This window comes from Pelodiscus sinensis, chromosome 26 (assembly GCF_052426305.1).
Source record: "Pelodiscus sinensis isolate ZL-2025 chromosome 26, ASM5242630v1, whole genome shotgun sequence".
NCBI lineage: Eukaryota > Metazoa > Chordata > Testudines > Trionychidae > Pelodiscus > Pelodiscus sinensis.
In genome coordinates, this window is record NC_143077.1 from 5,256,243 (window position 1) to 5,283,344 (window position 27,102).

General features: G+C 64.0%; 1 protein-coding gene across 11 annotated transcripts in view; it reads left to right on the plus strand.

Annotated features, from left to right (window-relative positions):
• The window catches only part of ADGRB2 (adhesion G protein-coupled receptor B2), a 93,714-nt gene that overhangs the window by 22,309 nt on the left and 44,303 nt on the right, over positions 1 to 27,102 (plus strand). For 9 of the 11 annotated variants that reach the window (XR_012897552.2, XR_012897550.2, XR_012897551.2 and 6 more), the window contains exons 2-5: positions 742 to 1,540; positions 15,371 to 15,454; positions 18,973 to 19,137; positions 26,498 to 26,662. Coding sequence is in view for 8 of the 11 variants with exons in the window: in XM_075908513.2 (XP_075764628.2) it covers positions 757 to 1,540; positions 15,371 to 15,454; positions 18,973 to 19,137; positions 26,498 to 26,662 (1,198 nt within the window). In the remaining 3 variants the exon portion in view is untranslated. The remainder of the gene's footprint in view (positions 1 to 741; positions 1,541 to 15,370; positions 15,455 to 18,972; positions 19,138 to 26,497; positions 26,663 to 27,102) is intronic. The other 2 variants (XM_075908509.2, XM_075908510.2) reach the window with 2 other exon arrangements.

Here is a 27,102-nt window from a genome sequence, read left to right on the forward strand (position 1 = left end):
GTGACAGGGAGAGCAGCTGGCATGGGGCAGCCCCCCCCCCTCACTGTGCAGGGGAAAGTGCCCGGGGTCTAGGCAAGGGCGCCGACGGGAGGGCTGGTAAAGTGGGGCGCTGGAGGCTGGGGGCCACAGGCTAAGCCGGTCGTGCCGGGCTGGGTGCTGCAGGGAGGGGCTGGTCCTTCAGCAGTGGCCCCCGGCCGAGCCGCGGGGCTTTGGTTTGCGGGTTGGGCTGAGGAAACGTGGCCGGCCCCCCCGCTGCTGTGTAAGCTGCAGGATTCTTGGGCATGGCAGGGTGTGTGACTTGGGTGGGGGGCCGAGACAGGAGGGGCTGGGGGGGCCACCCCCCTCCAGGGCCAGAAAGCTCCGCCCCTTAACGTCTCAAGTCCCTCTGGTGCAGCGATGCCGATAGAGGCAGGGAAGAGGCGCTCGGCTCACACCTGCCTGCCGGCGCTGCCCTCCAGACCTGGGTGCCCTGGGCCGGTCCCCTTTGTCCCCGGCCCGTCTCCGGGCTACAGCAGCGCCTCTGTGGAGGGGCGGGGGGAGGGGCTGTGTGTCGCACGTCCCTTGCACAATGACCCCAATTCGGCTCACGAGCCTACTCCCCCTGCCCCCGCCGGTGCCCGGGATGCCACAGCCTTGCGGGCTAGCGGGTGCATTTCACAGCCCTGGGGAGCCCGCAGCGCCGACAGGACGGCCCCCGCGCGGCCGCAGCCCGGTAACGCTCTGTGGCTTTCTCTCCCGCAGGGCTAATGACGTAGGATGACCCCTGCTGGTCCCCTCTTACTGTCTGTGATATCGTCTCTCTTGTGGCTCACCCGGGGCTTCGACCCGGCTCCCAGCGCCTGCTCAGCTCTGGCCTCCGGGGTCCTCTACGGCGCCTTCTCGCTCCAGGACCTCTTCCCCACCATCGCCACCGGCTGCTCGTGGACCCTGGAGAACCCCGACCCCACCAAGTACTCCCTGTACCTCAAGTTCAGCCGGGAGGAGCAGGTGTGCACCCACTTCTCCCCCATGGTGCTGTCCCTCGACCACTACCTGGCCAACTACACCTGCGGCCCGCCGGGCCAGGTGGGGCCGCCCCCGCCGGGCCAGGAGGCGGAGGAGGAGGACGGGGAGGCCCGGCTGGAGCTGTGCCAGGGCGCCGGCCCCGTCACCTTCCTGCACTTCGACAAGAACTTCGTGCAGCTGTGCCTGGCGGCCGAGCCCGAGGCGGCCCCCCGGCTGCTGGCCCCCGAGGCCCTGGAGTTCCGCTTCGTGGAGGTGCTGCTCATCAACAACAACAACTCCAGCCAGTTCACCTGCGGGGTGCTGTGCCGCTGGTTCGAGGAGTGCCTGCGGCTGGGGGCCCGGGGGGCCCGGCCCTGCGGCCTCACCCAGGCCGGCTGCAGCTGCCAGGCCGAGGCCCCGCCGGCGCCCCGGCCCAACGAGACGCTCTCCAACGCCCTGCCGCCCGCCCCGCCCGCCACCAGCAGCAGCCAGTGCTGCGTGACCGAGCTGCATTCTGGGAATGCGAATGATTTATACGCGCCGGAGCTGAAATACGGTGAGCGGGCGCCGCGCCGGGAGGGGAGCGTGGGGGGTGGAGCCACGGCTGGTGACGGCTCCGTGCGGGCGCTGGGAGGGGGTGGAACTTGGCCCCTTCTGCCTGTGGAATCTGTCTATGCCAGGGGTGGGGAACCTAAGGCCTGGGGGGTGTCCCCAGCTGGCCCCAGGTTCTGGGGCTGTGACGGCGCGTTGGGGGTCCCCCGTCTCCTGCACCCCGAAATGGCACAAACAGACTGCACCAGCCGGTGGAATAGAGGGAGTTTATTGCCTCTCCAGGATACAGCACAGCACAGATGGAATCTGGTCACAGAGCTGGGCTAGGATGCCTCAGGCCCCCTTGAGATGGGGGAGACTGGGCCCCTAAACTCCAGCCCCTTTCCCTAGGCTGTCTCCTCCATGCTCCCAGACAGCCAGCAACCAACTAACCAACTTCCAGCCCTGCCCCCCAGCCAGGGCAGCATCCACCTTCCTTTGTTCCTCTCCATGGGGGGTGTCTGGCCACTGGTTCAACAAGTTTGGCATTACCTCTGCCTAGTGAGGTTTTCCCTGCTGGGTCTTGCTCCAGACAGCAGGGGTCACCACAGCCCAGCAAGTACCCCCACTACGTCACAGGGGCGTCCCCAGCTGGCCCCGGGTTCTGGGGCGTCCCCAGCTGGCCCCGGGTTCTGGGGCGTCCCCAGCTGGCCCCGGGTTCTGGGGCGTCCCCAGCTGGCCCCAGGTTCTGGGGCGTCCCCAGCTGGCCCCAGGTTCTGCGTGGCATTTCGAATCAGCAGCACAGTATAGAGCCCGGGGCCAGTGGGGGTCTCAGAGTCCTCCACTGACCCCGGTCTCCATGATGCGCTTCCACTTTGAAATGCACAAGAGCTCTCGCTGGGGACTCTTGTACATTTCAGAGCTGGCACCCGCGTACAGCCCGGAGTCAACGGGACTTCTCGCTGGCCCCGGGCTGCCCGCGGAGTTCTGCCTTCCTCCTTTGAAATGTACAAGAGCCCTACCAGGGGCTCTTGTACATTTCAAAGGAGGAATGCGGAAGTGCTTGTCGACTAATCGAGTAGTTGATGGAAATTCCATCGACTACTCGCCTAGTAAAATAACCAAGAGTTAACATCCCTAATCCACAGCACCCCTGAGCCACCTCCCTCCTCTCCACCAGCGCGTCTGCCTGGACCCATAGCGCCCCCTTTGCCACCTCCCTCAGCTCTGTCCGCGTGTCTGCTGGGACCCACAGAGCCCCCTACTCTTCCAGCCCTGGTGTTCCCTAGGGATGTTAAAACATGTTTAATTAAATAACTGTACCTGCAGAAATGTTGAGCAGTTACACAGTCCCGTGTGGGCGACAGTCGGCTCCCCTGATACAGAGGCTGCAGCGTGGGTTGGAGGCCGGCGGCTCCCCGGGAGCTGGTGCATGCGGGGAGCCAGCTTTTAAGCCGGCTCCCAGCACATACCGGGAACCTGTGTGGAACCGTGAAGGTTAAGCGATGGGCCCCGGGTGTGGGGCTGAGAGTGTGGGGGAGGGAGGGGGTTCGCAGTGCGCAAACCTTCCTCCCCCGCCCCCCTCCGGCGCAGATGGAGCAGCCGCTCAGAGCCCTGGGGGGGCTCCCTGCCCTTGGGTGCTGTGGGGTGGGCTGAGAGACTTGGTGGGTCGGATCTGGCCCCGGGCCGTATCTTGCCTGCCCCTGTGTTAAAGGCACCTTACAGCTCTCTGGGGGGCGTGGCGGAGGTGCTCTGGGCTGTCCTGCTAGCTGGCGTGGGCCTGGGTCCTTTGGGTGGAGGTTGTGTGTGCTTCTGTGTAAGCAAGGCTGTCTAGACGTGAACGTTCCCGGTCCTTGGGGGCAGGGGTCCGACATGGCTTCACGGCCGGCGCGGCTGAGGTTCTGCGCGTCCACGCTGGAGGGGGCGGGGAGTCGCTGAATCTCTCGGGGCCCAGTTTCTGCATCTCAGGAGGGAAGCGATGGCCTTTCCCCCACCCCTTGTGCGTGCAGATCACGAGAGCAGGGCCGGGGTGGCTCTGGCCGTGCTCCGTGCGGAGGCTGTACCTGCTGCTGTCCTACACGTGGTGCCACGCCACGCTCTGGACCCCCGGGCAGGCTGGAGCGGGGGACCCCACAGTGCAGGCTCCAGATGCCAGAACAGCCCCCCACGGCAGGCCCCCTGTGGGGCTGGAGCAGCCCCCACCTATGGCAGATGAAGAGCTGCTCCCTGGCTTTTGCAGGACGGCCACGGGTCCAGAGCCCCCTCAACGCGGCACATCAGCTCCCCAGCAGCCTGCGCTGTCCTGGGGCAGGGGCGAGCGGGGGCCCCAGTGGAGCCATGTGGCGTGATCGTCCCCCAGGGCGGCCTTCCAGGCTGCAGCGCCGAGCAGGCGCCCTGCGTCTCTCTGATTGTTCTGGAAGGGCACTTGCCCGAACTCTGTTACCTTTGCCAAATGAGGTTTGACATTCAGTGAAACCCGCCAGGCACCTGGCTGTAAAATGTTATTGTAGCGCTGAAGTCGCAGGGTAATTTATTTCATTGGCAGGACCGTCACGGGCAGGGTTGGCAGGGATGGCGGGGGACAGGCGGGGCCTCGGGAGTGCACTGACGGCTCGCACGACAGCCTGTGCCGAGCCGCTGGGGGTGCTAGTGTGCTGTGCCCGGCCCGATCCGCTTTGCACATGGGATTGGCTGCCAGATTCAGGATTGGACTGGCAAAGTGCTGGGCATTGCACGTCGTGCCACTGCCCTGGAGCGAGTCCCTCGCACGTCCGTCCTGAGCCCCCGGTTTGTGACCTTGTGCTCCCATCTCACGCCGCTCCGCACCCTCTCTGCCGTGCAGAGCTCACGGGGAGCTTTGCACTCCACTGTTCTAGGAGTGCTGCACATTCCTGCACTTTCACCTCTGCCGTGCGCTGCATCTCACACTCACACTCTTGCACATTCACTCTTCGTTTTCACACACTCACACGCGGACCCGCCTTCATGTTTGCATGCCTGTGCCTGGCATGGCACCCTTGCGCATGCACATCTTTCACTCTTGCACTCAATACATATTTTTTCACATTTGCACACTTGGGCGTGCTACGGCTCCCTCGCTGTCATGCACATTCTTCAGCCTGCACGCTTGGGCATGTGGTCACGCACTTTCCAGCTTGCCAGAGTGTGTTCTTCGGCTTGCTTCTGTGTCTTTTTATTCCCATGTGCTTGTGCCAAGTCTCCTCCACCTTCTGCACGTTCCTTTCCTGGCTGTCTGCTTGCGCGTGGTCGCCGGTGCTCTCAGACGTTCGTGGCTGCGTGTGTGTTTGTGCACTTGGGCACCCATCTGGACACACACCTCCATGCACAATCCTAGAGCAGGGGCAGCACGCTGACAGCGACAAGGGGTAATGTGGTGGGGAGAACAGCTACTGACATGCACGAAAAACCTCCAGCTTGTTTTTAGAGTGCTGGCCAGTGCGTGAAAATGGTGCGTGCATGAGTGTGCACGCACGTGCCTGTGAGGCCACGGCTGGGCCCGCTGCGCTGCCTGGTGCATGCAGGAGAAGCAGCGGGCATGCCGGCAGCCGGGGGGACAGAGCCGTTCATGTTCCCCAGCGCTGGGCTGTAGCTGACGGTGGCGAGCGGCGGGGGGGAGCCGTTGGTCTTCCCCAGCCGGGTCTCTCACCTGGCATCCTCCCAAGTCCCGGCTGCATGAAGACACCACTAAGAATAGCCCCCTGTGTGCCTTGGGGCGCCGCGGCAGGCGGGGCCGGGGTCTGAATGCTGGCCCTTTGATTCAGCATTGGCAGGGGCCCAGCTGTGATCTCATCGGGACTCCTCCGAGAGCTAGAACCACACATTCCCTCTGGCCTGCTTCTGCTCCTTGTGGGGCTGGGGAGGGACCATCCCCCGTCCGGCTCGCTCCCCATGGGGCCAGCCTTGTCCCCTGGGGCTCCATGCAGGGGGTCACAAGCAGCTCTCAGTGCGGTGGGGCTCATCACCCTGGCGGCCAGCCAGCGGGGGCGAGGAAGCATCTGGGCTGGGAGGAGCTGGCGGTGCGGCCGCCTTCGCGCTGTTACTTGGTTATGCCCCGTCCCCGGACAGGTCTGGGCTGGGGGGTTAGAGCAGAAGCCTCTGGGTGGCGGATCTGCGGCAGGCCTTCATCGCCTGGGCACGCACAAAGACACACTCGCACTGGTGCACGTGCCCTCGGCCTGTCTGCCTTGCACGTGGGCGTGCACACCTCCCTCTCTTCCTCTGCTGTCGCACCCTGCCTGCACGGGGAGAGCACGTGCCCCTCCACACACCCGCCTCTTTGCAGGGTGCGTTGGCCTCCCGAGGAGCCCGCAGGGAGGCGGTGGGGAAGGGGGGGCCAGAGAAGCCGTGTGTGTGGGGAGGGGGAAGAGGCATCTCGGCTGTGACACCCTCTGGAGCTGTGCGCGGCTCTCTCCGGAGTGAACGTTGGTGCTTGTGAAGGGAGCAACACGGGGGGGGGGGGGGTGCTGCCACGGTACCCCAGCCCGGCCCTGTGGAGCAGCCCCGCTGCGGGGAAAGGCCCCAGGGAGGCTGAAATCCAGCAGCGCTCTTCTCCGGCGGCCCGAGCGGCACAGGCAGCCCCTGCTGACTCTGACGGGGGTCGGTCCCGCTGCGGTGGGGGCTGTGCCTCAGGTCCCGGGGGGACTGTCTGTGCAGAAGGGAGCCCAGGCAGACCCTGGGGGGCTCACGGGCCAGGGCCCCACTAAGCGAGCCTGCCCCGGTGTCTAGCCACCCAGCCGCCGGGCCCCGTGTGTTTCTGGCCGGCCCATGCTGCAGCCAGCTCAGCTCAGGGATTTCTTCCACATTTGGGGGGTCCTGGCTGCTGAAATCGGGAGGCGCCAGTCCGGAGGCGTGGGGGGGGGCAGCGAGGGGAGAGGGGCAGGATGGCGAACGGGCGCCACACTGCAGCCCCTCGGAGGGTGAATGGTCAAGAAGGGGCCTCGCCCACCCCCCAGCTGCCTCCTCCGCTGGCCCAGGCCCCCTGCCCTCCGCGGCGGCTCACGGGTGGGACCTGGAGCCCTTTGTCTCGGGTGCCACATGCGAATCCCACCCAGCTCGCTGGAAAAGGCCGGCCTTGCCCCCCCCCCCAGCCCCCTCGCCCGCCTGGGAGGCCGCAAGGCTGCCACGCAGGTGAAACCCGAGGTGGCTGCAAGCTGTTGGGTAGCCATGGCAACTGCCGCGCCGCTGGGAATTGGCTTTGGAGGCGCGGAACGAGAAGGGAAGCGGGATTTGGGCAGGGGGCCGCGGGGCCCGGGGGATGGAAGGGATCAAAGGGAGGCCGACTCTAATGGGGGGGCGCTAGGCGCAGTCCCTGGGCACCGTATTCGTGGAGGCAGGCTGGCTTTGCGGGGAAGGCGGGGACACACGTGACCTACGTTCAGTTCCTGGCTCGGGGTCTGCCTCAGTTTCCCCATATGTCAGCTAGAGGCGAGTCGACTGACCCTGGCTTGTCTCCGGGGGGCTGCGAGGAGAGCTGCGGCGCTGGGTGGGCGACGGCGGATCTCCAGCGAGGATGGGTGCAGCGTGTGGCTCTGTCCAGCGTGTCTGTCCCCGCGGAGGGGCAGGGGTCGTGGGGTGAAACGCTCTGGTCTGTGTCCCCGGATCGGGGCAGTGGGGCCTTTGGGCCCTAGTACGTCTGGTGCCCAAGAGAACAGGCCGTTCGTGGCTGGGCACCTTCCCGGCTCCAATCCCTCAGCGGCCCCCCTTCTCGGGGGCACCGTCGGGGGTCAGGGCACCGGGGGGAGCCCAGCTGTGTGTTTGTCTTGCCTCTTGCCCCTTCTCCGCCTTCATCTGAGCAGAGACGAGGTGGGAGGGCAGATCCTTTATGGAGCTCCCTTCTGGGGGGGGCAGAGAGACCACACAGAGCTGGCTGGCTGGGTCCTGTCAGCCTCACAGCCAAACGCAGGGTGGAGCAGGCTGTTCGGCCGCCTCGCCCCGTAGTGCGGGAGGGGGGAGGCCCCGGGGGCGCGAGCCAGGCGGGGTCAGATGGAGATAAATGGCAGGACTGGCAGAGCCCTCGCGGCACCAGCATTTCATGGCGGGGGGGGGGGGCTTCTGTGAGAGCCCCTGGAACGGGCCTGCTGCGGGAGCCGGAGTGGGGGGCTTGGCATTTGGCCACACCCTGCAAGTGGGGGAGCTCTGGGGGGGGTTCACCAGGGCCCTGTGGGACGCTGCCGGGGGACAGTTTTGAGGAGGCTTGTGGGGTTCACGCAGGCCGGGGGGAGCCTCCCGTGGCAGCCCGGGCCGGTTCTGGTGATCTGCCACATGGTGCTCGTTCCGCTCCTTGGGTCGAGGCGAAGGGGCTGGAGAGTCCCAGGAAATCGCTCCCCCTTGTACCTTCCTCTGCTTCTGCCCGGCCTTTCACCCCGCCTTAAACGTCCCCCCGCAGGGCAGGGCAGCACCCTGCATGCCCCTCGGCGTGTCCCTTCTGATCTACAGACCCATCCGCCGGCTCCTCCCGCCACTGGAATGCAGCCACTGCTGGGGCAGGACGCAGCATCGCCCCGCAGGCCCATTGCGTTCGAGGAGCCCACGTGTCCACGGAACCTGCGGGAGGGATTTGCGCAGAGGGATGAATTGAACCCAGGTCGCTGGGGGGACGCTTTTCCTCCGCCTGCAATTTTGGACACCAGAATGGCGGAGCCTGGCCGCCGCGGGGCCCCCGGTAGCTCCTCCGGCGTGGGAGCGCAGCGGCTCCCGTGGCCGATAGGTGCGGTGCCGGCATCTCCGCGCCAAGGTGCCAGCGTTGTGGCTCCGGGTGCCAGCCCTGGCGGGGACCCCTGGCTCACGGCCGCCATGATTTGGGGAGGGAACCTGCTGCCATTTCCTAACTTGGGAGCAAACCGTCTCCGGGGGGGCGCTGCCCCTTCTGCCCCTCGCCTCGGAGAAGGGCTCTGCTCTGGGGTCACATCCCTCCGGCGTCCTCTGCTTGTTCCTCACACCCTGCGCAGGAGATGGGGCTGCAGGAGAGGACTCTAGGAATGGCCCCTCTTGCTTGGTCAGTCTCCCTCCCTCCCTCCCTCGCCACTGCTGTCCTAGGCAGATCCCTGCTGCGATGGCACCGGTCTGTGGGCCGCACGGCGGCGGGGAGAGGCGGCTCCCAGGCAGCCTGAGACCGGAGGCCCAGAGCTGTGCTGGCAGGAGGCTGCGTGAAGGGGAGCAGAGCCAGGAGGTGGGGGGGAGGGCCCAGGGGGGCAGGGAGCCTGACGTGGGAGGTGCGAGGGGGAGCGGAGCCAGGAGGTGGGGGGAAGGGTCCCGGGGGGCGGGGGAGCCTGGCGCGGGAGGCGCGAGGGGGAGCAGAGCCAGCAGGTGGGGGGGAGGGTCCCGGGGGGCGGGGGAGCCTGGCGTGGGAGGCGCGAGGGGGAGCGGAGCCAGCAGGTGGGGGGAAGGGTCCCGGGGGGCGGGGGAGCCTGGCGCGGGAGGCGCGAGGGGGAGCGGAGCCAGCAGGTGGGGGGAAGGGTCCCGGGGGGGCGGGGGAGCCTGGCGCGGGAGGCGCGAGGGGGAGCGGAGCCAGCAGGTGGGGGGGAGGGTCCCGGGGGGGCGGGGGAGCCTGGCGCGGGAGGCGCGAGGGGGAGCGGAGCCAGCAGGTGGGGGGGAGGGTCCCGGGGGGGCGGGGGAGCCTGGCGCGGGAGGCGCGAGGGGGAGCGGAGCCAGCAGGTGGGGGGGAGGGTCCCGGGGTGGCGGGGGAGCCTGGCGCGGGAGGCGCTAGGGGGAGCGGAGCCAGCAGGTGGGGGGGAGGGTCCCGGGGGGGCGGGGGAGCCTGGCGCGGGAGGCGCTAGGGGGAGTGGAGCCAGCAGGTGGGGGAGCCTGGCGCGGGAGGCGCTAGGGGGAGTGGAGCCAGCAGGTGGGGGGGAGGGTCCCGGGGGGGCGGGGGAGCCTGGCGCGGGAGGCGCTGCCGAGGGACAGCCTGGGATTTAGCGCTTTGCGAAGGAAATCGAATCTGGTTTCTTTGTGGGGAAAGTGCCCTCGTATATCCTGGGAATTTATGATTCGCTCTGGGCACGCGCCGTCTGTGCGCACTTCCTGAGCACTGGGCCGGGGCGGGGGGTGGCTCGGCTTTATCCGCCCTCTGGTCCCCCATTGGCTGCTCCCAGGTCCCCAGAGTTGGGGGGCCTGTCGGAGTCTCTGCTCCCACGCCCTGTGGCTCCGAAGAGCCCTCCGGGGGGGCCGCGCCAGGCCTGGCTTCGATGGAGTCGGAAGCAACAGTCAGTAAATTCGGGGCCCTTCTCTGGCCCCCGTAAGCGTCAGGGAGCATTTCACGTACTGCCGGGTGCCTCGCCCGCTAGCAGCAGCATCCGGCCGGGGCGCCAGGCCGGGGGGCGCCGAGCGGGAATCAGGCAGGCGCTGGAGTGAGTGTCCGGCGGGTTCCGTGTGGGCGGGGAGGGGGGCTCTGAAACGGATTCGCTCCCGAGTCTACCCTCCGTCGCTGCCCTGCCCCTCCCCCCCACCCCGGGGGCACTGCTGGGAGGAAGTTTACGTTGCCCTGAGTGCGGCTGCCATTGCGGGGCATTGCTGCTGAGACATGTGCCCCCCTCCCCTCCCAGCCAGCCTCACCGGCCGGGGCACTGCTGTGGGGAAGCTCTCGCCATAGGAAGCAGGGGTGGCGCTGGCCACCTGGGAGGCGTTTTTCCTCCTCTTTCCAGTTGTGATTGTGTGTGTGTGTGTGTGTGTGCTTGTGTAGCTTTCTGCTTGCCATGGGGGAGTGCTTGTGCAAGTGTGTTTGTGCCTGCATCTGCGTGTGTGTGTGTCCATGTGTGAGTGCACCTGTGCACGTTTGCGCGCGCATGTGTGAGTGTGTGCATGCCTGTGTGCGTTTGTGCGTATCTATGTGTGAGAGCACCCCCGAGCACGTTTGTGTGCGTGTAAGTGTGTGCATGCCTGTGTGCGTTTGTGCGTATCTATGTGTGAGAGCACCCCCGAGCACGTTTGTGTGCACGTGTGTGTGTGCATGCCTGTGTGCGTTTGTGCGTATCTATGTGTGAGAGCACCCCCGTGCACGTTTGTGTGCGTGTAAGTGTGTGCATGCCTGTGTGCGTTTGTGCGTATCTATGTGTGAGAGCACCCCCGAGCACGTTTGTGTGCACGTGTGTGTGTGCATGCCTGTGTGCGTTTGTGCGTATCTATGTGTGAGAGCACCCCCGTGCACGTTTGTGTGCGTGTAAGTGTGTGCATGCCTGTGTGCGTTTGTGCGTATCTATGTGTGAGAGCACCCCCGTGCACGTTTGTGTGCGCGTGTGTGTGTGCATGCCTGTGTGCGTTTGTGCATATCTATGTGTGAGAGCACCCCCGTGCACGTTTGTGCACACGTGTGTGTGCATGCCTGTGTGCGTTTGTGCGTATCTGTGGGAGAGCACCCCTGTGCATGCATGTGCAAGTGTGTGCGTGCCCCTGTGGGAGCGCACCTGTGCATGCTTGTGCATACATGGACGTGTTCATATACGCGTGATGCACCAGTGCGTGTCCATGTGCGTGTGCGCCCGTGCCTGAGGGTGTGCTTTATGCGGGTGTGTCTCCGCGTGTGCTCATGGCAGGTTCCTTTTTTAACGCCCCCCCCTCCCTGCTGTGAGAGCCCGGAGGGAAGCGCCTGCTCAGAGCACAGCCGGGGGAGCTAGGGGCGTTCGGGGGCTCCGACATGAGCTACAGAGCCAGGCTGGCTGAGGGCCAGGCCCTGCTGCGTGGGCTGGGGCACAAGGCCGGGTCACAGCCCTGCTGGTGGCTGCGCTGCTGCGTGGGCCCTTTCGGCAGTCGGCTCAGCAGAGGCCCGGCGGGTGGAAGGAGCAGGCGTGGGGCGAGGGAGCCCTAGGCTGGGCATGCGGCCGTGCCTGCCTGCTCCCCTCCCTAGGCCGGCGCAGGGGTCCCCCGCCGGGAGGAGTCTCCGCTCTGGCTCTTCTCCCGCGATGACCGGCGGCGTCTTACGGGAATGAGAATGGGGGAGGGGATGAGAGTTGGGGACATGGGAGAGCTGGGGGGCGAGGAGTCAAAGGTCCCCCCCCCGCCTGCCCGCCTGCCTGTCTCTTTGACGAGCACATCCCCACGCCTGTTCGTTTCATGCTTAGCCTGCTGGCTGGATCTCTGGTTATTTCAGCTGAGCCGAGCCATCCACACGTGGCACCTGCCCGCCACGATCTGTGCCGTGGGAGCGGAGAACCCCCCATCCACTCGCCGGCAGCTACCGGCAAAGAACTAGCCGGCGCGAAGGGTTGAAACGCCCCAAGGGGGACGGGGCCCAGTCGGGCGCGGGCAGGAGCAGCCTTCTCCTGGCGGGTGGATGGAGCGGGGGGTCGCCAGGTGTCGGGGACCAACGCTGGTACCCAGAGTCAGGCTCAGTGGGTGCAGGGGCCGGGCAAGTGTCCCCCCCATGTGGCTGTGTCAGTGCAGGGATGGTCTAGCTCAGGGGTTCCCAACCTTTTCCGGTCCCCGGGCCCCCTTGGATTTTAGTAAACCTTCCCGGACCCCCTAGTCAACAGGAAAGGAAAGAAATTCTAGACTCTAGAATCCACAACTTTTTTCACTCACACGACTTCTTTGGGAATATTTCAATTAGGAGAATCTAGTTATTTACCAAATATTCCCCGTGCCCCCTTGAGAAGCGTCTCGTACCCCCTGGGGGTCTGTGTACCCCAGGTTGGGAACCCCTGATCGAGATGGGGCTGGGTCCTGCCGGGAGGGCAGGGGACTGGACTCAATGACCTCTAGGAGGGCGGGGAAGCGCTGGGCTGGGTTCCCTCGGGAAGTAGTGGAGTCTCCATCCCTAGAGGTGTTTAAGTCTCGGCTTGACAAAGCCCTGGCTGGGTTGATTTAGTTGGGGTTGGTCTTGCCTAGAGCAGGGGGCTGGACTTGACCTTCTGAGGTCTCTTCCAGCTCTAGGATTCTGCTCTGTGACTCTGCGGGCGGTGCAGCCGGGGTGGGAGGGGAGGACCCGGGGGTCGGGCTGCACAGGGGGTGGACGACACTTGCAAGGCTGGGAGCCCATCGCTCACAGGGGGCTGGTGCGGGGAGGAGCCAGGCACCGGGATGTGAGGAAGCAGAACATGGGGGTCTGGCCAAGGCTTTTCCTGCTGTCTCCGGCTCCCTGGCTGCTACCACCTCCTCCCTGCTAGAGGTGCCAGCCCTGGGGACCCCAGCTTTCCCCCGTCCCTGCCAGATCTGTCGGGCCCCGCCCCATCTCCGCGTCCGTTAGTCCGGGGGTGGGGAAACATTTTTGGGTTGGGGGCCATTCAAAATCAAGAAGCAAGGGGAAGAACCCCACCTCACCAATGCTGCCCCTTATGGAGAAGCAGGAAGACCCTCCCCATATTCCCATCATACCCCAGAACCTGGAGGGGGGCTGGGCTAGCAGATTTTGTGGGCCCCCGGGGCTCTGGGGTGGGGCCAAAAACGAGGGGCTCGGTGTATGGGAGGGAGCTGCTGCGAAGTGGGCTTGGGGTGTGTGCGGGAGGGAGGGAGGGTGCAGGAGTGGGTTGGGTTTGGTGGGGCTGGGAGAATGGTGGGGTGCAGGCGTGGGGGGCTGGGTGGAAGGGTAGCGCAGGAGCAGGGTCTGGGCACGCGGGTAGCAGGCTGGCCGTGTCGGGGCTGGTGCGCGGGCTCTCCGGAGCAGATGTGCGTCGGGAAGCGCCTCCTGCCCGGAGCAGGGGGCTGTGGATCACGGTGGCGCTGCCTGGCCCACAAAGGCCCTGCCCTCCGCAGGGAAGCGTGCGAGCCAGGGCCAGTCGAATCGATCTGCAGCGGGATTTTGCAAAGAACTAGCCGGCGCGAAGGGTTGAAATGCCCCGAGGGGGACGGGGGCCCGTTCGGCGCGGGCAGGAGCGGCCTTCTCTTGGCGGGTGGATGGAGGGGGGGCCGCCAGGTGTCGGGGACCAACGCTGTTGGCTCAGTGGGTGCAGGGGCCGGGCAAGTGCCCCCCCCATGTGGCTGTGTCAGTGCATCTCCGACCTGCCCTATGGCAGCGGCCCCCCCAGCTCTGCCAGTGCATCACCTTGACCCCTCAGCTTCCCCTCCTGTTCCAAGCTGTGTCCTCCCTCCCGCTCCAAGCTCTGCTGCCGATTCTCTGCCACCTCCCTGCCGGTCCACGGCTCCCCTGTGCACTGGGCTACTCGTGCCCAGCCACCGCGGGGCGCCAGGTCTGAGCTGTGCGGAATGAGATGGTGCCACGGGCAGCGCACAGCAGAATCCCGCAGTGAGTGAGGGAATGGGAGGCAGTGGATGCTGCTCAGCAGCTGCAAGAGCTAGTGGGGCAGTGCGGTTGGAAGCTGAGTGCAGTGATGCTGCAGCAGGGGGCAGTGCCCTGCAGTGGGGCAGTGTAGTCTGAGGTGGAATGCAATGACACTGCAGTGGGGGGCAATGCCCTGCACTCAGGCAGTGTGGCTGGAAGCTGAGTGCAGTGACACTGCAGCAGAGGGGCATTTCCTTGCAGTGGGGCAGTGCCCTGCAGTGGGGCAGTGCAGGTGGAAGCTGAGTGCAGTGATGCCGCAGCAGGGGGCAGTGCCCTGCAGTGGGGCAGTGCTGTTGAAAGCTGAGTGCAGTGATGCCGCAGCAGGGGCAGTGCCCTGCAGTGGGGCAGTGCGGTTGGAAGCTGAATGCAGTGATGCCGCAGCAGGAGGCAGTTATCTACAGTGGGGCAGTGCAGTTGGAAGTGATGCTGCAGCAGGGGGCAGTGCCCTGCAGTGGGGCAGTGCAGTTGGAAGTGATGCCACAGCAGGGGGCAGTGCCCTGCAGTGGGGCAGTGCAGTTGGAAGCTGAGCGCAGGGACGCTGCAGCAGGGGGCAGTGCGGTTGGAAGCTGAGCGCAGGGACGCTGCAGCAGGGGGCAGTGCGGTTGGAAGCTGAGCGCAGGGACACTGCAGCAGGGGGCAGTGCGGTTGGAAGCTGAGCGCAGTGACGCCGCAGCAGGGGGCAGTGCGTTTGGAAGCTAAGCGCAGGGACGCTGCAGCAGGGGGCAGTGCAGTTGGAAGCTGAGCGCAGGGACACTGCAGCAGGGGGCGGTGCGGTTGGAAGCTGAGCGCAGGGACACTGCAGCAGGGGGCGGTGCGGTTGGAAGCTAAGCGCAGGGACGCTGCAGCAGGGGGCAGTGCGGTTGGAAGCTGAGCGCAGGGACACTGCAGCAGGGGGCGGTGCGGTTGGAAGCTAAGCGCAGGGACACTGCAGCAGGGGGCGGTGCGGTTGGAAGCTGAGCGCAGGGACGCTGCAGCAGGGGGCAGTGCGGTTGGAAGCTGAGCGCAGGGACACTGCAGCAGGGGGCGGTGCGGTTGGAAGCTGAGCGCAGGGACGCTGCAGCAGGGGGCAGTGTAATGCTGTAAATTAGAGCCTTACACCCCACTGCCATGGTAAATGCAGAGAGCCGTGTGGCTGGGGACAGGACTAGTTCAGGAGCTGCCTGGAGGGGGCTTAGCTTGCCCCTCTGTGGGCCCAGCCCGTGCGCTCTGTCACTAGAGAGACGCGCTCATTGGTGGAAATGCAGCGCGGTCTGTTCTGAGCGAGGGAGGAGCCGGGGGGGCGTGAGGGAAAGGAAGCGAGAAGGGAGGGGCAGAGGGCGCGGGCAGTGAAGAGACCCACGTAGGACTTTGGTCCGGTAGCGAGCGCACAGGCCGGCAGTCGGGGCTCCTGGGGGCTCCTCCCAGCAGTTCACTACGTGACCGTGGCCAAATGATGGAAATCTCCCCCCGCCTGTAAAAATGGGGATAGCAATACAGCTCTGGTCCCCAGGCCCAAGGCATACAGGACTCATGATGGTGGGCGTGGGGGGGGGGGAGGGAATTTGAGGGGCCCTCGCAGCCCCAGAGCCCCGTCGGCCAGGCCCAGCCCCCACGTCCCTTCTCACCCGTGTCTCCCTCTCCTTCCAGGCGATGAGGCAGAAGAGAATCAGAAGGTGAAAACTCAGTGGCCGAGGTCTGCGGACGAGCCTGGGGTTTATATGGCCCAGACAGGTAATGGTGCTGGCGGGCCCCGGGGGCTGAGGTGGTGTTTCAACCTGGAGTTGGGTCTCAGCGAGAGCCTGGAGCCAGGTGGGAGCCCCCTGGGGCCGTGCCCCACGATGCTGGCTGCAGAACCCTTGGTAGCCAACCCCCTGGGGCTTCGTGTCTTCAAAAAACCCAGAAAGCAAACGTCGTTCTGGGCTGCATGATCAGGAGTGCGGTGAGCAAGACACGAGACGTCGTTCTCCCGCTCTGCTCCGCGCTGACTCAGCCTCCGCGCGAGTCTTGTGTCCAGTCCTGGGCACCACGTTTCAGGAAAGAGGTGGAGAAATTGGAGAGGGTCCAGAGAAGAGCAACGAAGACGATTCAAGGTCTAGAGACCCAAAAGAATCGGGCTTGTTTAGTCTGGAAAAGAGGAGACCAAGAGGGGACGTGAGAGCAGCTTTCAGTACCTAAAAGGGTGTTCCAGGGAGAGGGAGAAACATTGCTCTCCTTGGCCTCTGAGGTTAGGACAAGAAGCAATGGGCTGAAACTGCAGCCAGGGAGGTTTAGGCTACGTCTAAACTGCACCCCTGTCGGCAGAGGGATGTAAATTCGACGTATCAAAAGTGCAAATGAAGCCAGGATTTAAATATGCCATGCTTCATTTGCATAATGGCGGCCGCTGCTTTTTTCGAAATGGAGCTTTTCAAAAAACCCGGCAGTGTAGACGGGGCATTTTCGACAGAACGGCCCCGTTTCAAAAGATTCTGTAAACTGCCGGTTTTTGCAAAAAGCCCCGTTTTGAAATTGCCTAGGGGGGTTGTGGAATCTCCATCCCTGGAGATAGTTAAGAGCAGGTTGGATAGTCTATCAGGGCTGATCTAGACGGTGCTTGGTCCCGCTGTGAGGGCCGGGGACTGGACTTGACGATCTCGCGAGGTCCCTTCCAGTTCTAGGGTTCTATGTCTTGGCACTTACAGGCACGTGCGTCTCCCAGAAATCCGCACAGCACTGGGGCCTTGTTGCTGATTGGAGCCCAACAGCGGTGCTGTAAAAGCAGCAAGCCCTGAGTTCTAATCCCCCTCTGCCACTGACCCACTCTATGGCCTTGTCACTTCACTCTGGCAGTTATGTCCCTCGGTGTGTTTGAGGATCTGGGCTGCCGCCAATTTGCCTCAGCTCCCCATCGCCCAGGAGTAATACTGTTCCCTGCCCTCTCAGGGATGCAGTGAGGTATAATTAGCTCATGTCTGCACAGCTCTGTGAACATCAAAGTGCTCTCTGAATGCTAAGCGCTACAAGGCAGCCACCTCTGGGGCGGAGCAGAGGCCAAATGTACCCGCTTAGCAGCAGGCTACGTGTGACGGGAAGCCACTTCTCCCATAAATCACCCGGCTTTGTGCATTTTAATTAAGAAGAAACCCCCCTGACCGTTTAATTTCAACTGTCTGGTTCCCGTTTGCAAGAGCCCAGCGTGGCCTCGTGGCAGCCCCGGCGAGGGAGATGGACGAGTTCCTTTGTTCCCAGCCGGTGGGCACGCTTGCTTTGCTCCGGGTCTGTGTTTTCTCGGCCCCCTCCGGAGAGGGCTATAAAAAAAGTCTATTGTTTGGCGAATTCAGCTGGGTAACGAGCGCACCTCTTGCTCCCTGCCTGGAGCCTGGACCGGCAGGAGTGCGCTGCCGATCTCAGCTACTGCTCTGCCCGGGGTGGCGTTGGTGAGAGGCAGGCTCAGGACTTCCTCTGTCCCAGCTCCTGCTGAACTGCCTTGCTTCCAGGCCCCTTCCTGCACACCTCCTCCACTCCTGAGACCAATGCCTGCCAAGGGCCCCCCGCAGAGCCCTGCTGCGGACCCCTCCCTGCCCCTTTCGATCCTGTCCCCATGGAAGGCAGCAGCCAAACTTGCACTGAGTTTCTGGGGAGCAGGATCGGGCCCTTATTATACCGTCCGGGCGGCTCGTTGGCTGGGAGACCTGAGCCGAGCCTGGTGCTGAGTGAACATGCACCGGACGAGGGGTAAGTGAAACTCCCGGCTTGGGACTGGAACCAGTGTGTGCTGCCCTGGCCACCCTACGATAACAAAGCTGCCTCCGGCTCCCGGGGCCGTGTGGGTGGCCCCAGCTCTCAGGCCCAGGCGTTTCATCACAGCAGACGGGTGCGGAGGCGCTACCCTACAATAACAACCGACCGATGGCTCTAGTGCCCTGGGGGGCCGGGGTGAAAACGGCTGTGTCTCTGCCAGGGGGTGGAGGCACAGACCCATTGCTCCCCTCTGCCCTGCGTTGATGAAGCCCCCCTGCTGAGCCCCCAGCGTCCGTACCCTGCTTGCGGGCCGGGCGCCAGGCTGCCCTGTATCCTGCGGCCCAGATCCCCCCGCTGGCGTACGTGGGCCGAGCGCCACTGAAACCAGCTGGGCCAGATCCCCACGGGGGGTAAATCAGCACCGCTCCGCTGCCAGGCTGGTTTCCACTCGCTGAGGCCGCTGGCGGCAGCGACGCCGCTCCGGATTCACAGCAGCCTCGCCAAGAGCAGAACCCGGACTCGGCCTCGCCCTCTCGAGCCCAGCCGAGTGCGCGGGCGCCTCGCTGGGAGCCCCGGTGCAGCCGATCGCCGCGCTCCGTCTCCCGGGAATAACTGCCCCTTGCGGACCCGCCCTCTTCATTGAAACCGATCTCCCGGCAGCTGGCCTGCCCGAGAGCTCCGACCAGCCCTGGCTTCAGAAGAGCCGGGCGGCTGTAAGCGTCCCGCTCGCATCTGCTCCCGGGAGGAAGAGAGAGGGAGCTCTGGGTCCGCACAGCCAAGTGGCCGCAGGGCCTGCCAGCAAGGGCGCCGGGGGGGGGGGAGGGGAGCGCACCGGGGGGCGGGGGGGCGCCGGGGGCGGGTGGCAGCCGTGCATCCCAGGATGCGGCTTGCTTTTCATCCTGCTCCCCGGGCTATCAGGGAGCGAGGGGAAAGTGCTTGGATTCTGTGAGTCACTCCTCTGCCCCCTCCCTTCCCCAGCCAGGAGTGAGAGGCTGGCGCGGAATGCCCGCACTTTGCCCTCGCTCCCTGAGAGTTGGGAACGGGCATAGGAGCCAGACGCATCCCGCTACTCGCGGCTGCCCCCCCTCCCTGCTCCCGAAACGGCGCCCTTGCCCGCCCTTGCCCGCCACGGAGCTCTCCTCTGAACGAACCAGGGCGGATCCAATCGGCACCTGGTGTCCTGCTTCCGAAAGGCCCAGCCGCTGCGTCAGAGGAAGGTGCAATAAAACCTGCAACTGTGGGGTCACCTGCTCCCCTGGGAAATTCCCTCCTGACCCCCAGGAACCAGTGGAAGTGAGGTCAAGGCCTGGGGCAGGAGGGCTTTGATCCCTTCCCCAAGCCTTGCCAACATACATCTGTCTCCCCTCACTATCCAGATCAATGTTTGGCCCCTGCTCAGCTCAGTGGCATCATGTGGCAGTGAGTTCCGCAGGCCAACGGTGCATTCTGTGCGTGTGTCTGGCAGGGAGCGTGCTGCGTTTGGAAGGAGGCCGCTTGGCCAACCTGTGTCTCTCCCTCTCTCCCCTCAGGAGACCCCGCCGCGGAGGAATGGTCCCAGTGGAGCGTCTGCTCCCTCACCTGCGGGCAGGGCTCCCAGGTGCGGACACGCTCCTGCGTCTCCTCTCCCTACGGGACGCTGTGCAGCGGGCTGCTGCGGGAGACGCGGATATGCAATAACACCGCCACCTGCCCAGGTACGGGGGGCAGGCCGTGTGTGTGTGGGTGGGTGCTTTGTTCCGTCCCCTGCCCTCACCCACGCCCGTCTGTCCCGCGGGCCCACACCGGCCCTGTGGACATGCAGAGAAGCTGCATGGCTAGGAGGGGCACAGCCGCCCGTCCCAGGCTGCAGGGGGACCCCAGGGCTCTCCAGCTGCTTCGCTTGTGGGGCGGGTGAGCTGTGGGGCTCAGGAGGCTGGTGATCATTTGGCGACAGGGATGGGGTGGCCCCAGGCTTCTCTGCCCTCCTCCCAACCCCCCCCCCTCCTGGGGGGTCCCCAGTCGTCCCACGAACGTTCCCATCCTGCCGGGGGGAGCAAGGGCAGGGCGTCCTAAGGGCCAAGTGGGAAACTCCTGCCCTTTCTGTGCCCGGTTTCCTCTCTGGCTCTGCCCACTGGATCCGGCTCCCAGCTGGGGGGGGAGGGGAGTGAAAAGTCCCTGGCTCTAACGCAGCTGCTTGGCCTGGCGTGTGTGAGACCAGACCCCCAGGGATTCTGTCCTGGGGCAGCACAGAGCGGGGCGGTTCTCAGCCCAGCGCCGGGGGGGGCGACCAGGCACCCACAAGAACATTCGCGACGCTTGGCCCACGCAGGGCCAAAGGGCAGACCCAAAGCCCCCGAGCGGGGCAGGGGGCAAGCCGGCCCTGAGCCTCCCTTGCTGAACCTGGGCACGGACGGCACCTCCCAGGGCTGGCGACGGGGCCCCCTTTGGCGACTGGATGTTCCCAGCGCTCAGCAGTCCCCTGCCAGGTTGTGTCTCAGCGCCCCGTGAAATGCTCCAGACAGGCCCCGCAGGGAGGCAGGCATTTGACGGGAGGGGCGAGAGTTTGCCTGGGTGCAAGGCAGGTCAGGGAGGGTGGGGGAGGACAGCCCGTGCCTGGATCCTGCAGAGGTGGTGCCTGCGGTGGGATGGAAGGGCGGCAGCCTTAGGGAGCTGGTAGCCAACGCATGCAGCGTGGATGCGTTTGGTCGGCCCATTGGGAGACGTTCCTTCTTTGCCGGTGTAACCCCCCCACCTGGCGCGGGGCGCTGCCCCATGCAGTGGCACCGCGAGATAAGAACACGGGCGCTCTACGGTCTGAGCAGAGAGTCAGCGGCTCCTATACTAAGCTCCAGGGGTCCCAGGTTCCAATCCGCCTGGGGGTGGTTATCTGGGTGCTGTGGTTTTTGTTGCATTCAGGACACGTCCATGTGGCAGCCAAGAGGGGGGCTCCCTGCTCAAACCAGGGTGCGAAACCCAGTGCTGGCTCTGTGGCGGCCCCCGTGGGCCCCCCCCCCCCCCACTGCATCCTGGACTTGCCCAGCTGCTGCCTGAGGTTTGGTTCCCTTTTGCAGCTCAGAGAGAAACAGGCAACTTCTCCCCCCATCTGCCCCGTGGGCACAGGGCGACCCGCAGGCAGGTCTGTGCTCCTCCCGTGCCCAACTGGGGGCAAAGTCGCGTCATCTCCCCCCCCCCGACTATTACTGCAGCGGCTCCCCCCCCCCCCCGCAGGAGAGAGCCCCTCCGAGCTACCCTGGGGGACAGGCAGGCATGGGTCCCTAGGCTAAAGCGGCCTGCCCGGGTGGCTGGGGACGAGTGGGGAGGTGTGATCCCGGGGAGCTGCGGATTGGTCGCACCCGGAGCGTGTGTGCGGCCCCCCGTCCCTGTTCCATCTTAGCTGGGGCTCTGGCCAGCCGCGTGGGCAGCCCCTTGAAGCGCCAGGGGCGGCCCTGAGTGGACGTCAGCCAAGAGCAGGGGATGCGCAGCGCCCGGTAGGACGGGGCCCGGCGTGTCGCTGGCCGGGGCCCCGAGGCGGGGCCGAGCAGAAGGGTCAGCGTGAGACCCAGCCGCCCCCGGCCCCCGCTGCAGCTCCGTAGCCGATGTGGTGCGTTTGCTTTTCCTTGTCCAGCTGCCTGCCCAGCGGCCTTGTCCAGGCCAGCGTGTGTGTGGGGGGGGCCTTAGCCGGTATTAGCTGTACACAAGGGGCCCTGCCTTTGTGCCAAACTGGTCCAGTGACTGCCTGGGGGCGGGGGCAGGGGAGCTGCGGTGTTCAACTCAGTCAGGTGTGTATGGCCTAGTGGTTAGTGCCCTCAGCTGAGCTGTCAGAGACCTTAGTTCTGTTCCTAGCTCTGCTCCTGGGTGAACATGTCATGGCTTTGTGCCATGAGGCTTTGTGCCTCAGTTTCCCCCTCAATGCAATGGGGCTGCTGATGTGGACCCTTGGAGAGCTAGAGCTAGATGTTATTGAGCCTGTCTGCCCCTGCCTGTGTTTGCTAAGCCCTCACCTTGAATCCTCATCCAGACAGGGAGGGTCTCCTGGCTGAATGTCACTGCAGGGTTTTCTGGGCCAGTGAGATAAAACCCTGGGCCTCTTCCTATGGCCAAGGCTTCGGTCCCAGGAAGACTCCGGGCTAATTTAGCTAAAACCACGCGAGAGGGAGAGATCTTGGTGTCATTGTGGAGAGATCTCTGAAAACATCCACTCCGGGGGCGGGGGCAGTCAAAATCAAACAGCAAGGTGAGGGATCATTAACCACGAGACTGAGAATATCTTATTGCCTCTGTATAACGCCCTGGTGCACCCACATCTGGAATCCTGCATACAGCTGTGGGCGCCTCATCTCAACGAAGATCTCTTGGCATTGGAAAAGGTGCAGAAAAGGGCAACAGAAATGATGAGGGGTTTGGAACAGGTGCTGTATGAAGAGAGATTCAAAAGATGGGGGGGCGGTTCAGCTTAGAAAAGAGGAGACTGGGGGGGGGTAGGAGAGAGGGCTATAAAAACATGACTGGTCTGGAGAAAGTGAATAAGGAAAAGTTATTTACTTATTCCCATAACATAAGAACTAGGGGCCACCATAGGAAAGTAATAGATCTCAGGTTTACAACAAATAAAAGGACGTTTTTCTTCATGCAGTACTCAGTCAACCTGTGGAACTCCTCGCCAGAGGATGTCGTGAAGGCCAGGACTTTAACGGGATTCCAAAAAGAGCTAGATAAATTCATGGAGGTTAGGTCCATCAATGGCGATTAGCCAGGATGGGAAGGGATGGTGTCACTAGCCTCTGTCAGAGGCTGGGTATAGGCAACAGGGAAGGGATCACTTGCTTATTTCCTGTCCCTCTGTGGCACCTGGCACTGGCCACTGTCGGCCGCCAGGACACTGGCTAGAAGGACCTTTGGTCTGTCCCGGGGGGGTGTGCTTATGTAGGTCATTACAGCATCGGGGCCTATCCCTTCCGCACAGCTAGATTCTCTCTCTCTGTGTCTAATCTGATGGTCTCCCCGGTCCCCTTTGGGAGCTGATCATCTGTTGCTAACTGACAGCGTGGGCAGAGACTGCTCGAGGTGTCATAACCCCCCTTTGCCCCCACGCCTCTCCGGCCACGGGCTGAGGCTGGCTGGGTCCCCTCCCTCCAGACAGGAGCAGATTTTGTTTGTCTCCAGGCTGAAGGCTTTTCTCTGCGCGATGGCTCGGGAGCCTCCGTCTTTTCATCGTCTTCCCAGAGCTTTCAGGTCATCCCTCCGAGCCGCCCGCGGCGTCTCCGAAAGCTCAGGGCTTCCCAGAGGACTAGAGACGGTTCGCAAAGGCTTTGGGGGTGGGGGCGATGTTGAAATTGCAGGCAGAGCCATGGAAATGTAAAGCCACGGTCCCTCCGCCCCCGGCATGACACCACGTGTCTTGGCTCACGCGTAAATAGGAGAGCATTGCCTGGCAGTTGGAGCTTGAGGAGGGGGGAGGGAGAGTGGGAAGGGGGGGGCAAGGCGAGAGAGCTGCACTCACTTCCCCCCTCTGCTGGGAGCAGGCGTCAGGGCCGTTATTCCTGATAAATGTTTCCATCCCAAGGTGGAATAAATTTTGTTACGTGCACTGAGGCATGGACAATGTGCACCACCATTACAATGCCTGCTGTCCGCTCTGAGCAGCAGGGGGCACTCTGCCACTCAGCTGGGCAGCACCTGACTCTCTGCTGGGCGGCCACCCAGGGAACCCTGCTCCGGACTTGGGGGTTTTTTGCGCAGCCCTGGCCCTGGCTCCCGCCACAGCCTTGGGCAAGTTGCGCTGCTTCGCTGCGACTCTGTTTCCCCACCGCCCCCCTTGGGCCTTTCGGTTCCTCCGAGCGGGGAGGGGGAAGACGCGGAGCGTGTCTGTTCGCACTGGGGGCTTGGTGAAGGGTCGGTGTCTGCCGGGAAAAATCCCAGTTCTGCCTGGCCGTGCGAGCCTGCAGATCCCAAGAGTGCCGGAACTGGCTGGGCGGGGACACGGCTCGCTCTTTAGCCCAGGTGTGTAACCTGTGCCCTTTCGGTCAGGGGTTCCAAAGGGACCAGCCCCCGGAATCCCTCCTGGCTCCAGAGGGGGAGGAATTCCCCCTTCACCCATGTCTGAACATCAGACTCCTGCTGGGAGGGGCATGTGCCCCCGATCCTTGCCTTTACCCCCCCCCCCCGGCATACTGGGGAGCAGGTAACATGGGGGGGAGAGGATCAATGGGGCTGAGGGCTTTTGAGAATCTGCTTCCCCCTCCGCCCCGCGGGGGCTGAATGGGTGGAAATTTGGCCTTTTGCAGATCGTCAGTTCCACGGTTTCTCCCTTCCCTGGTGCTTCAGTTTCACGGTGGCTGGCAAGTCCCCGCTCGGTGTCAGCCAAGGGGCAGGGCCTTGCTCCCTCCGCAAAATTCCCTTTATCGAAGATTTGATGAGGAGCAAATCGGAATTGATTTGTACAAGGGAGAAATTGGAATTTTGAAAAGGGGCCAGTTTTTCAAGATCCCAAAGGGGCCATGAAACCAGGTTTACCTGCGCCGGTCAACAAAGGCTTCCTTGTCGACCGCGGTGCGTCTAGACTGCCCCGATCTGCCAACAAACAGCTGATCATCAGCTGGTCGGCAGAGCGTGGCAGCCATTTCAATTGAAATGAAGCCACGATTATTTAAATCGCGGCTTCATTTCCCTTTGCCAATCAGCCTAATCTACATGCCTCTGTCGCCCGAGGCGTGTAGTCTGGACGTACCCTTAGGGTCTGGTCCTGCCAGTGGAGTCTCCGGTGGGACCCTCACCGCTTGGCGGGCTTCGGGGGTATCCAGCAGGGTCCCTTGGGTCTGGCCACACACAGCACGTGGAGGGATCTAGTTTTATTCTTTAAAGACAGACCAGCCGACAGGAGATTAGAAAGCTTTTCTGCAGGGAAAGGTGCTTGATTTCTGTCAGGGAAGGCCTCTGGTTGCTGCTACGCCCGGCTACAGGATCACAGAGATCCCCTCTAGCCTTAAACTATTCCTCTTTTATTATTGTAGTCATCTCTTTTAGCATGGACACCTTAATGGATGGGATTTTTCCCCTCCCCTCTTTTTCTGCTATATATTTGTCCCGCTGTGCCCTTTGCTCCATTCATCTGAAGAAGTGGGTCGGGCCCACAAGCGCTCATGAGACTAGCTCCGTGTTTGTGTTGGTCTCCAAGGTGCTGCAGGACGATTCGTTGTTTTAGTTCCAGACGAACGCGGCGGGCGCCCCCTCTGAGACGTCATCGAAATAGGTTTTGCAGCCAGTTTCGTTTCAACAGACGCAAAACTGCATGGAGAGGGGCTGATTTCAGGATACTTTGGTGGAGCTAAACCTTGATCCTCACCATCCGAAGTGAAACTGAACTAAGGGCGTCTACACAGGGGCTTCCCCTAAATCAGTTTCAGTTCACTCCTTAGGTGAAACCAGGGAAGTTTCTTGTGTGGATAGGTCTGAAGTAGGGATGCAATAGTGTAGTCAATTAACCGATTAGCAAAAGCTTATCAGTTAATGCTATAGACCACACGCAATCCCCTCCAGGCTGGCCAGCAGCCCGGCTCAGTCCCGGCTCACACCAGGTCCGGGACCTACCCCCGCTGCGGCTCGGCATTTAAAGTGTATTAGGAGCCAAGTGGGCAGGCAACCTGGCTCAGTTCCGGCTCCAGGAGCTCAGCCCCCTACCCTGGACAGGGGCTGCTGCCACCCCATGATGCTGCCTCTGTATCCGAGGCAGCAGCACGAGGCGAAGGCAGCCGGTTTGTGAGGGGAGCTGGTTTTAAAATGGCTTCCGTCGCGGACCAGCTCTCTCCTGGCACCCTGCGTGGCTGCCTCTGTATCAGAGGCAGCAGCGTGGGGTAGCAGGGGGCTCCTCAGGAGTGGAGCCGGAGCGCACTGCTGCCGGCCTCACCCCCGGGGACTCTAGAATAGTCGAGTAACCACTAAGAATTCACAAGGTTAATTGACTGTTCAGTTAACCGATATTTAACATCCCTCGTCCGACGGGCGTTGGCTGCGCCTTATCCTTCAGTGCTGGGTACTTCGCAGCACCTCCCCATGCAGCATCCACAGAGAACGCAGGTCTGTTATAGCCCCCGCGAGAGAAACTGAGGCCCACGGAGAGGTGAGGGGACTTCTCCCAGGCCTGGGAATAGAACCCTGGCAGCCTGAGTCCAGCTGTGGCAGCACACGTGGCTAGCTCAGCAGGTGCCCGGTTCAGCCGGCGGTGGGGCAGCCGCCGCCCCCTGGGCGATGGGTTCTGCTGATCTCCCGTTGGTTCCTGGGGGGGAAAACCCACCAGGTCGGGCAAATCTTTTCATCGCCGTTGGCCCCAGCTCAGTACCCTCTGCCGGGAGCCCCGAGGCCAAGGCTGCCTGTCAGTCACCGGGCCCAGCCAGGAGGTGGTGCCAGGGGGTGAGACGGGGGGCTGCTGCGGCAGGGGAGGGCTGGGCGAGTCTGACCGGGCGGCTGGGAGACAGACCCTTGCCCCGCCGCGCCTGCGCCCACCTGCCTCCTTCGCATTTCCTGTGGGCTTCGAGACTTCCCGTCTCCCCTCGGCCCCACCCCACAGATCTGAAGCGAGGCCGCTCGGCTGGGAGGGGCAGAGCCGAATAACCCCCCTCCCGCGTCTGCTGGGCCGACGGAAAAGGGACCTGATGGTAGGCGGCGGCTTCCGATCAGCCTGCCGAGTGGGTGGGGGATGGGACGTGGGCATTTAGGCACCAAACCCCCAAACCTGCCTTGCGGGGGTGTAGGGCTCCAGTGCTCAGAGCAGCGGAGTGGGAGTCAGGACTCCTGGGTTCACTTCCCAGCGCGTCGCCTTGGAGGAGTCCCAGCGCTGCTCCGTGCCTCAGTTTCCCCTCCCGGAGAACAAGGGTTCCGCAGGACCGTGGCCGCGGCAGGCTATGAGCCTTGCCTCATAAGTGCTTGGGGGTCTTCTGTGCAGACGCTCAGCCCTTCCCTCCGCCATGGGGGAGCTGCCTTGGGTGCAGGCCCGCGCCCCCACCTCTCTCCCTGCCATGCCATAGGCTGCGCACCGCGTGGGCCGGGCCGTAGGCATGATTGCTGTGTGCTGTATTGCAGTGCACGGCCTGTGGGAGGAGTGGTCCCCGTGGAGTCTGTGCTCCGTGACCTGCGGGCGAGGGGCCCGGACGAGAACGCGGCTGTGCGTAGCTCCGCAGCACGGCGGGAAGGCCTGCGAGGGCCCCGAGGTGCAGACTAAGCCCTGCAATATCGCAATCTGCCCTGGTTAGTAACTCGCGCCTTGGTGCTCCTGCTCCGCCTCGCTCTCCCGCTTGCCTGCCTGCCTTGTCCGGCCCTTGGGTCGCCTCGCCCACGCCCTGCTCAGGAACGGCCTCTCCCCTTAGCACACGTAGGGCCCGATTCTCAAAGGGATTTAGGCTCCTAAATATCACTGACATCAACCCTTGGAGGTTCCAGGGGATCTAGGAATAGCCTAGAAACCACTGCAGAGGTCACCTGGCGCCCCGGGCAGCCCCTCGGCTGTCCACAGGGCCGGGGGTTTCAGACATAGGGTCGTGCCCCAGCACTGCGGGGTGGAAGGTCGGGTGCCGGGGCTCATGACTGCAAGGGGATCAGGTGAGCAGCGGGGGCTGGCGGGGGCGCTAAGGCAGCTCCCTGCCTGGCCTGGCATCGCAGACTGTGCTGCGCCCCGGAAGCGGCCGGCA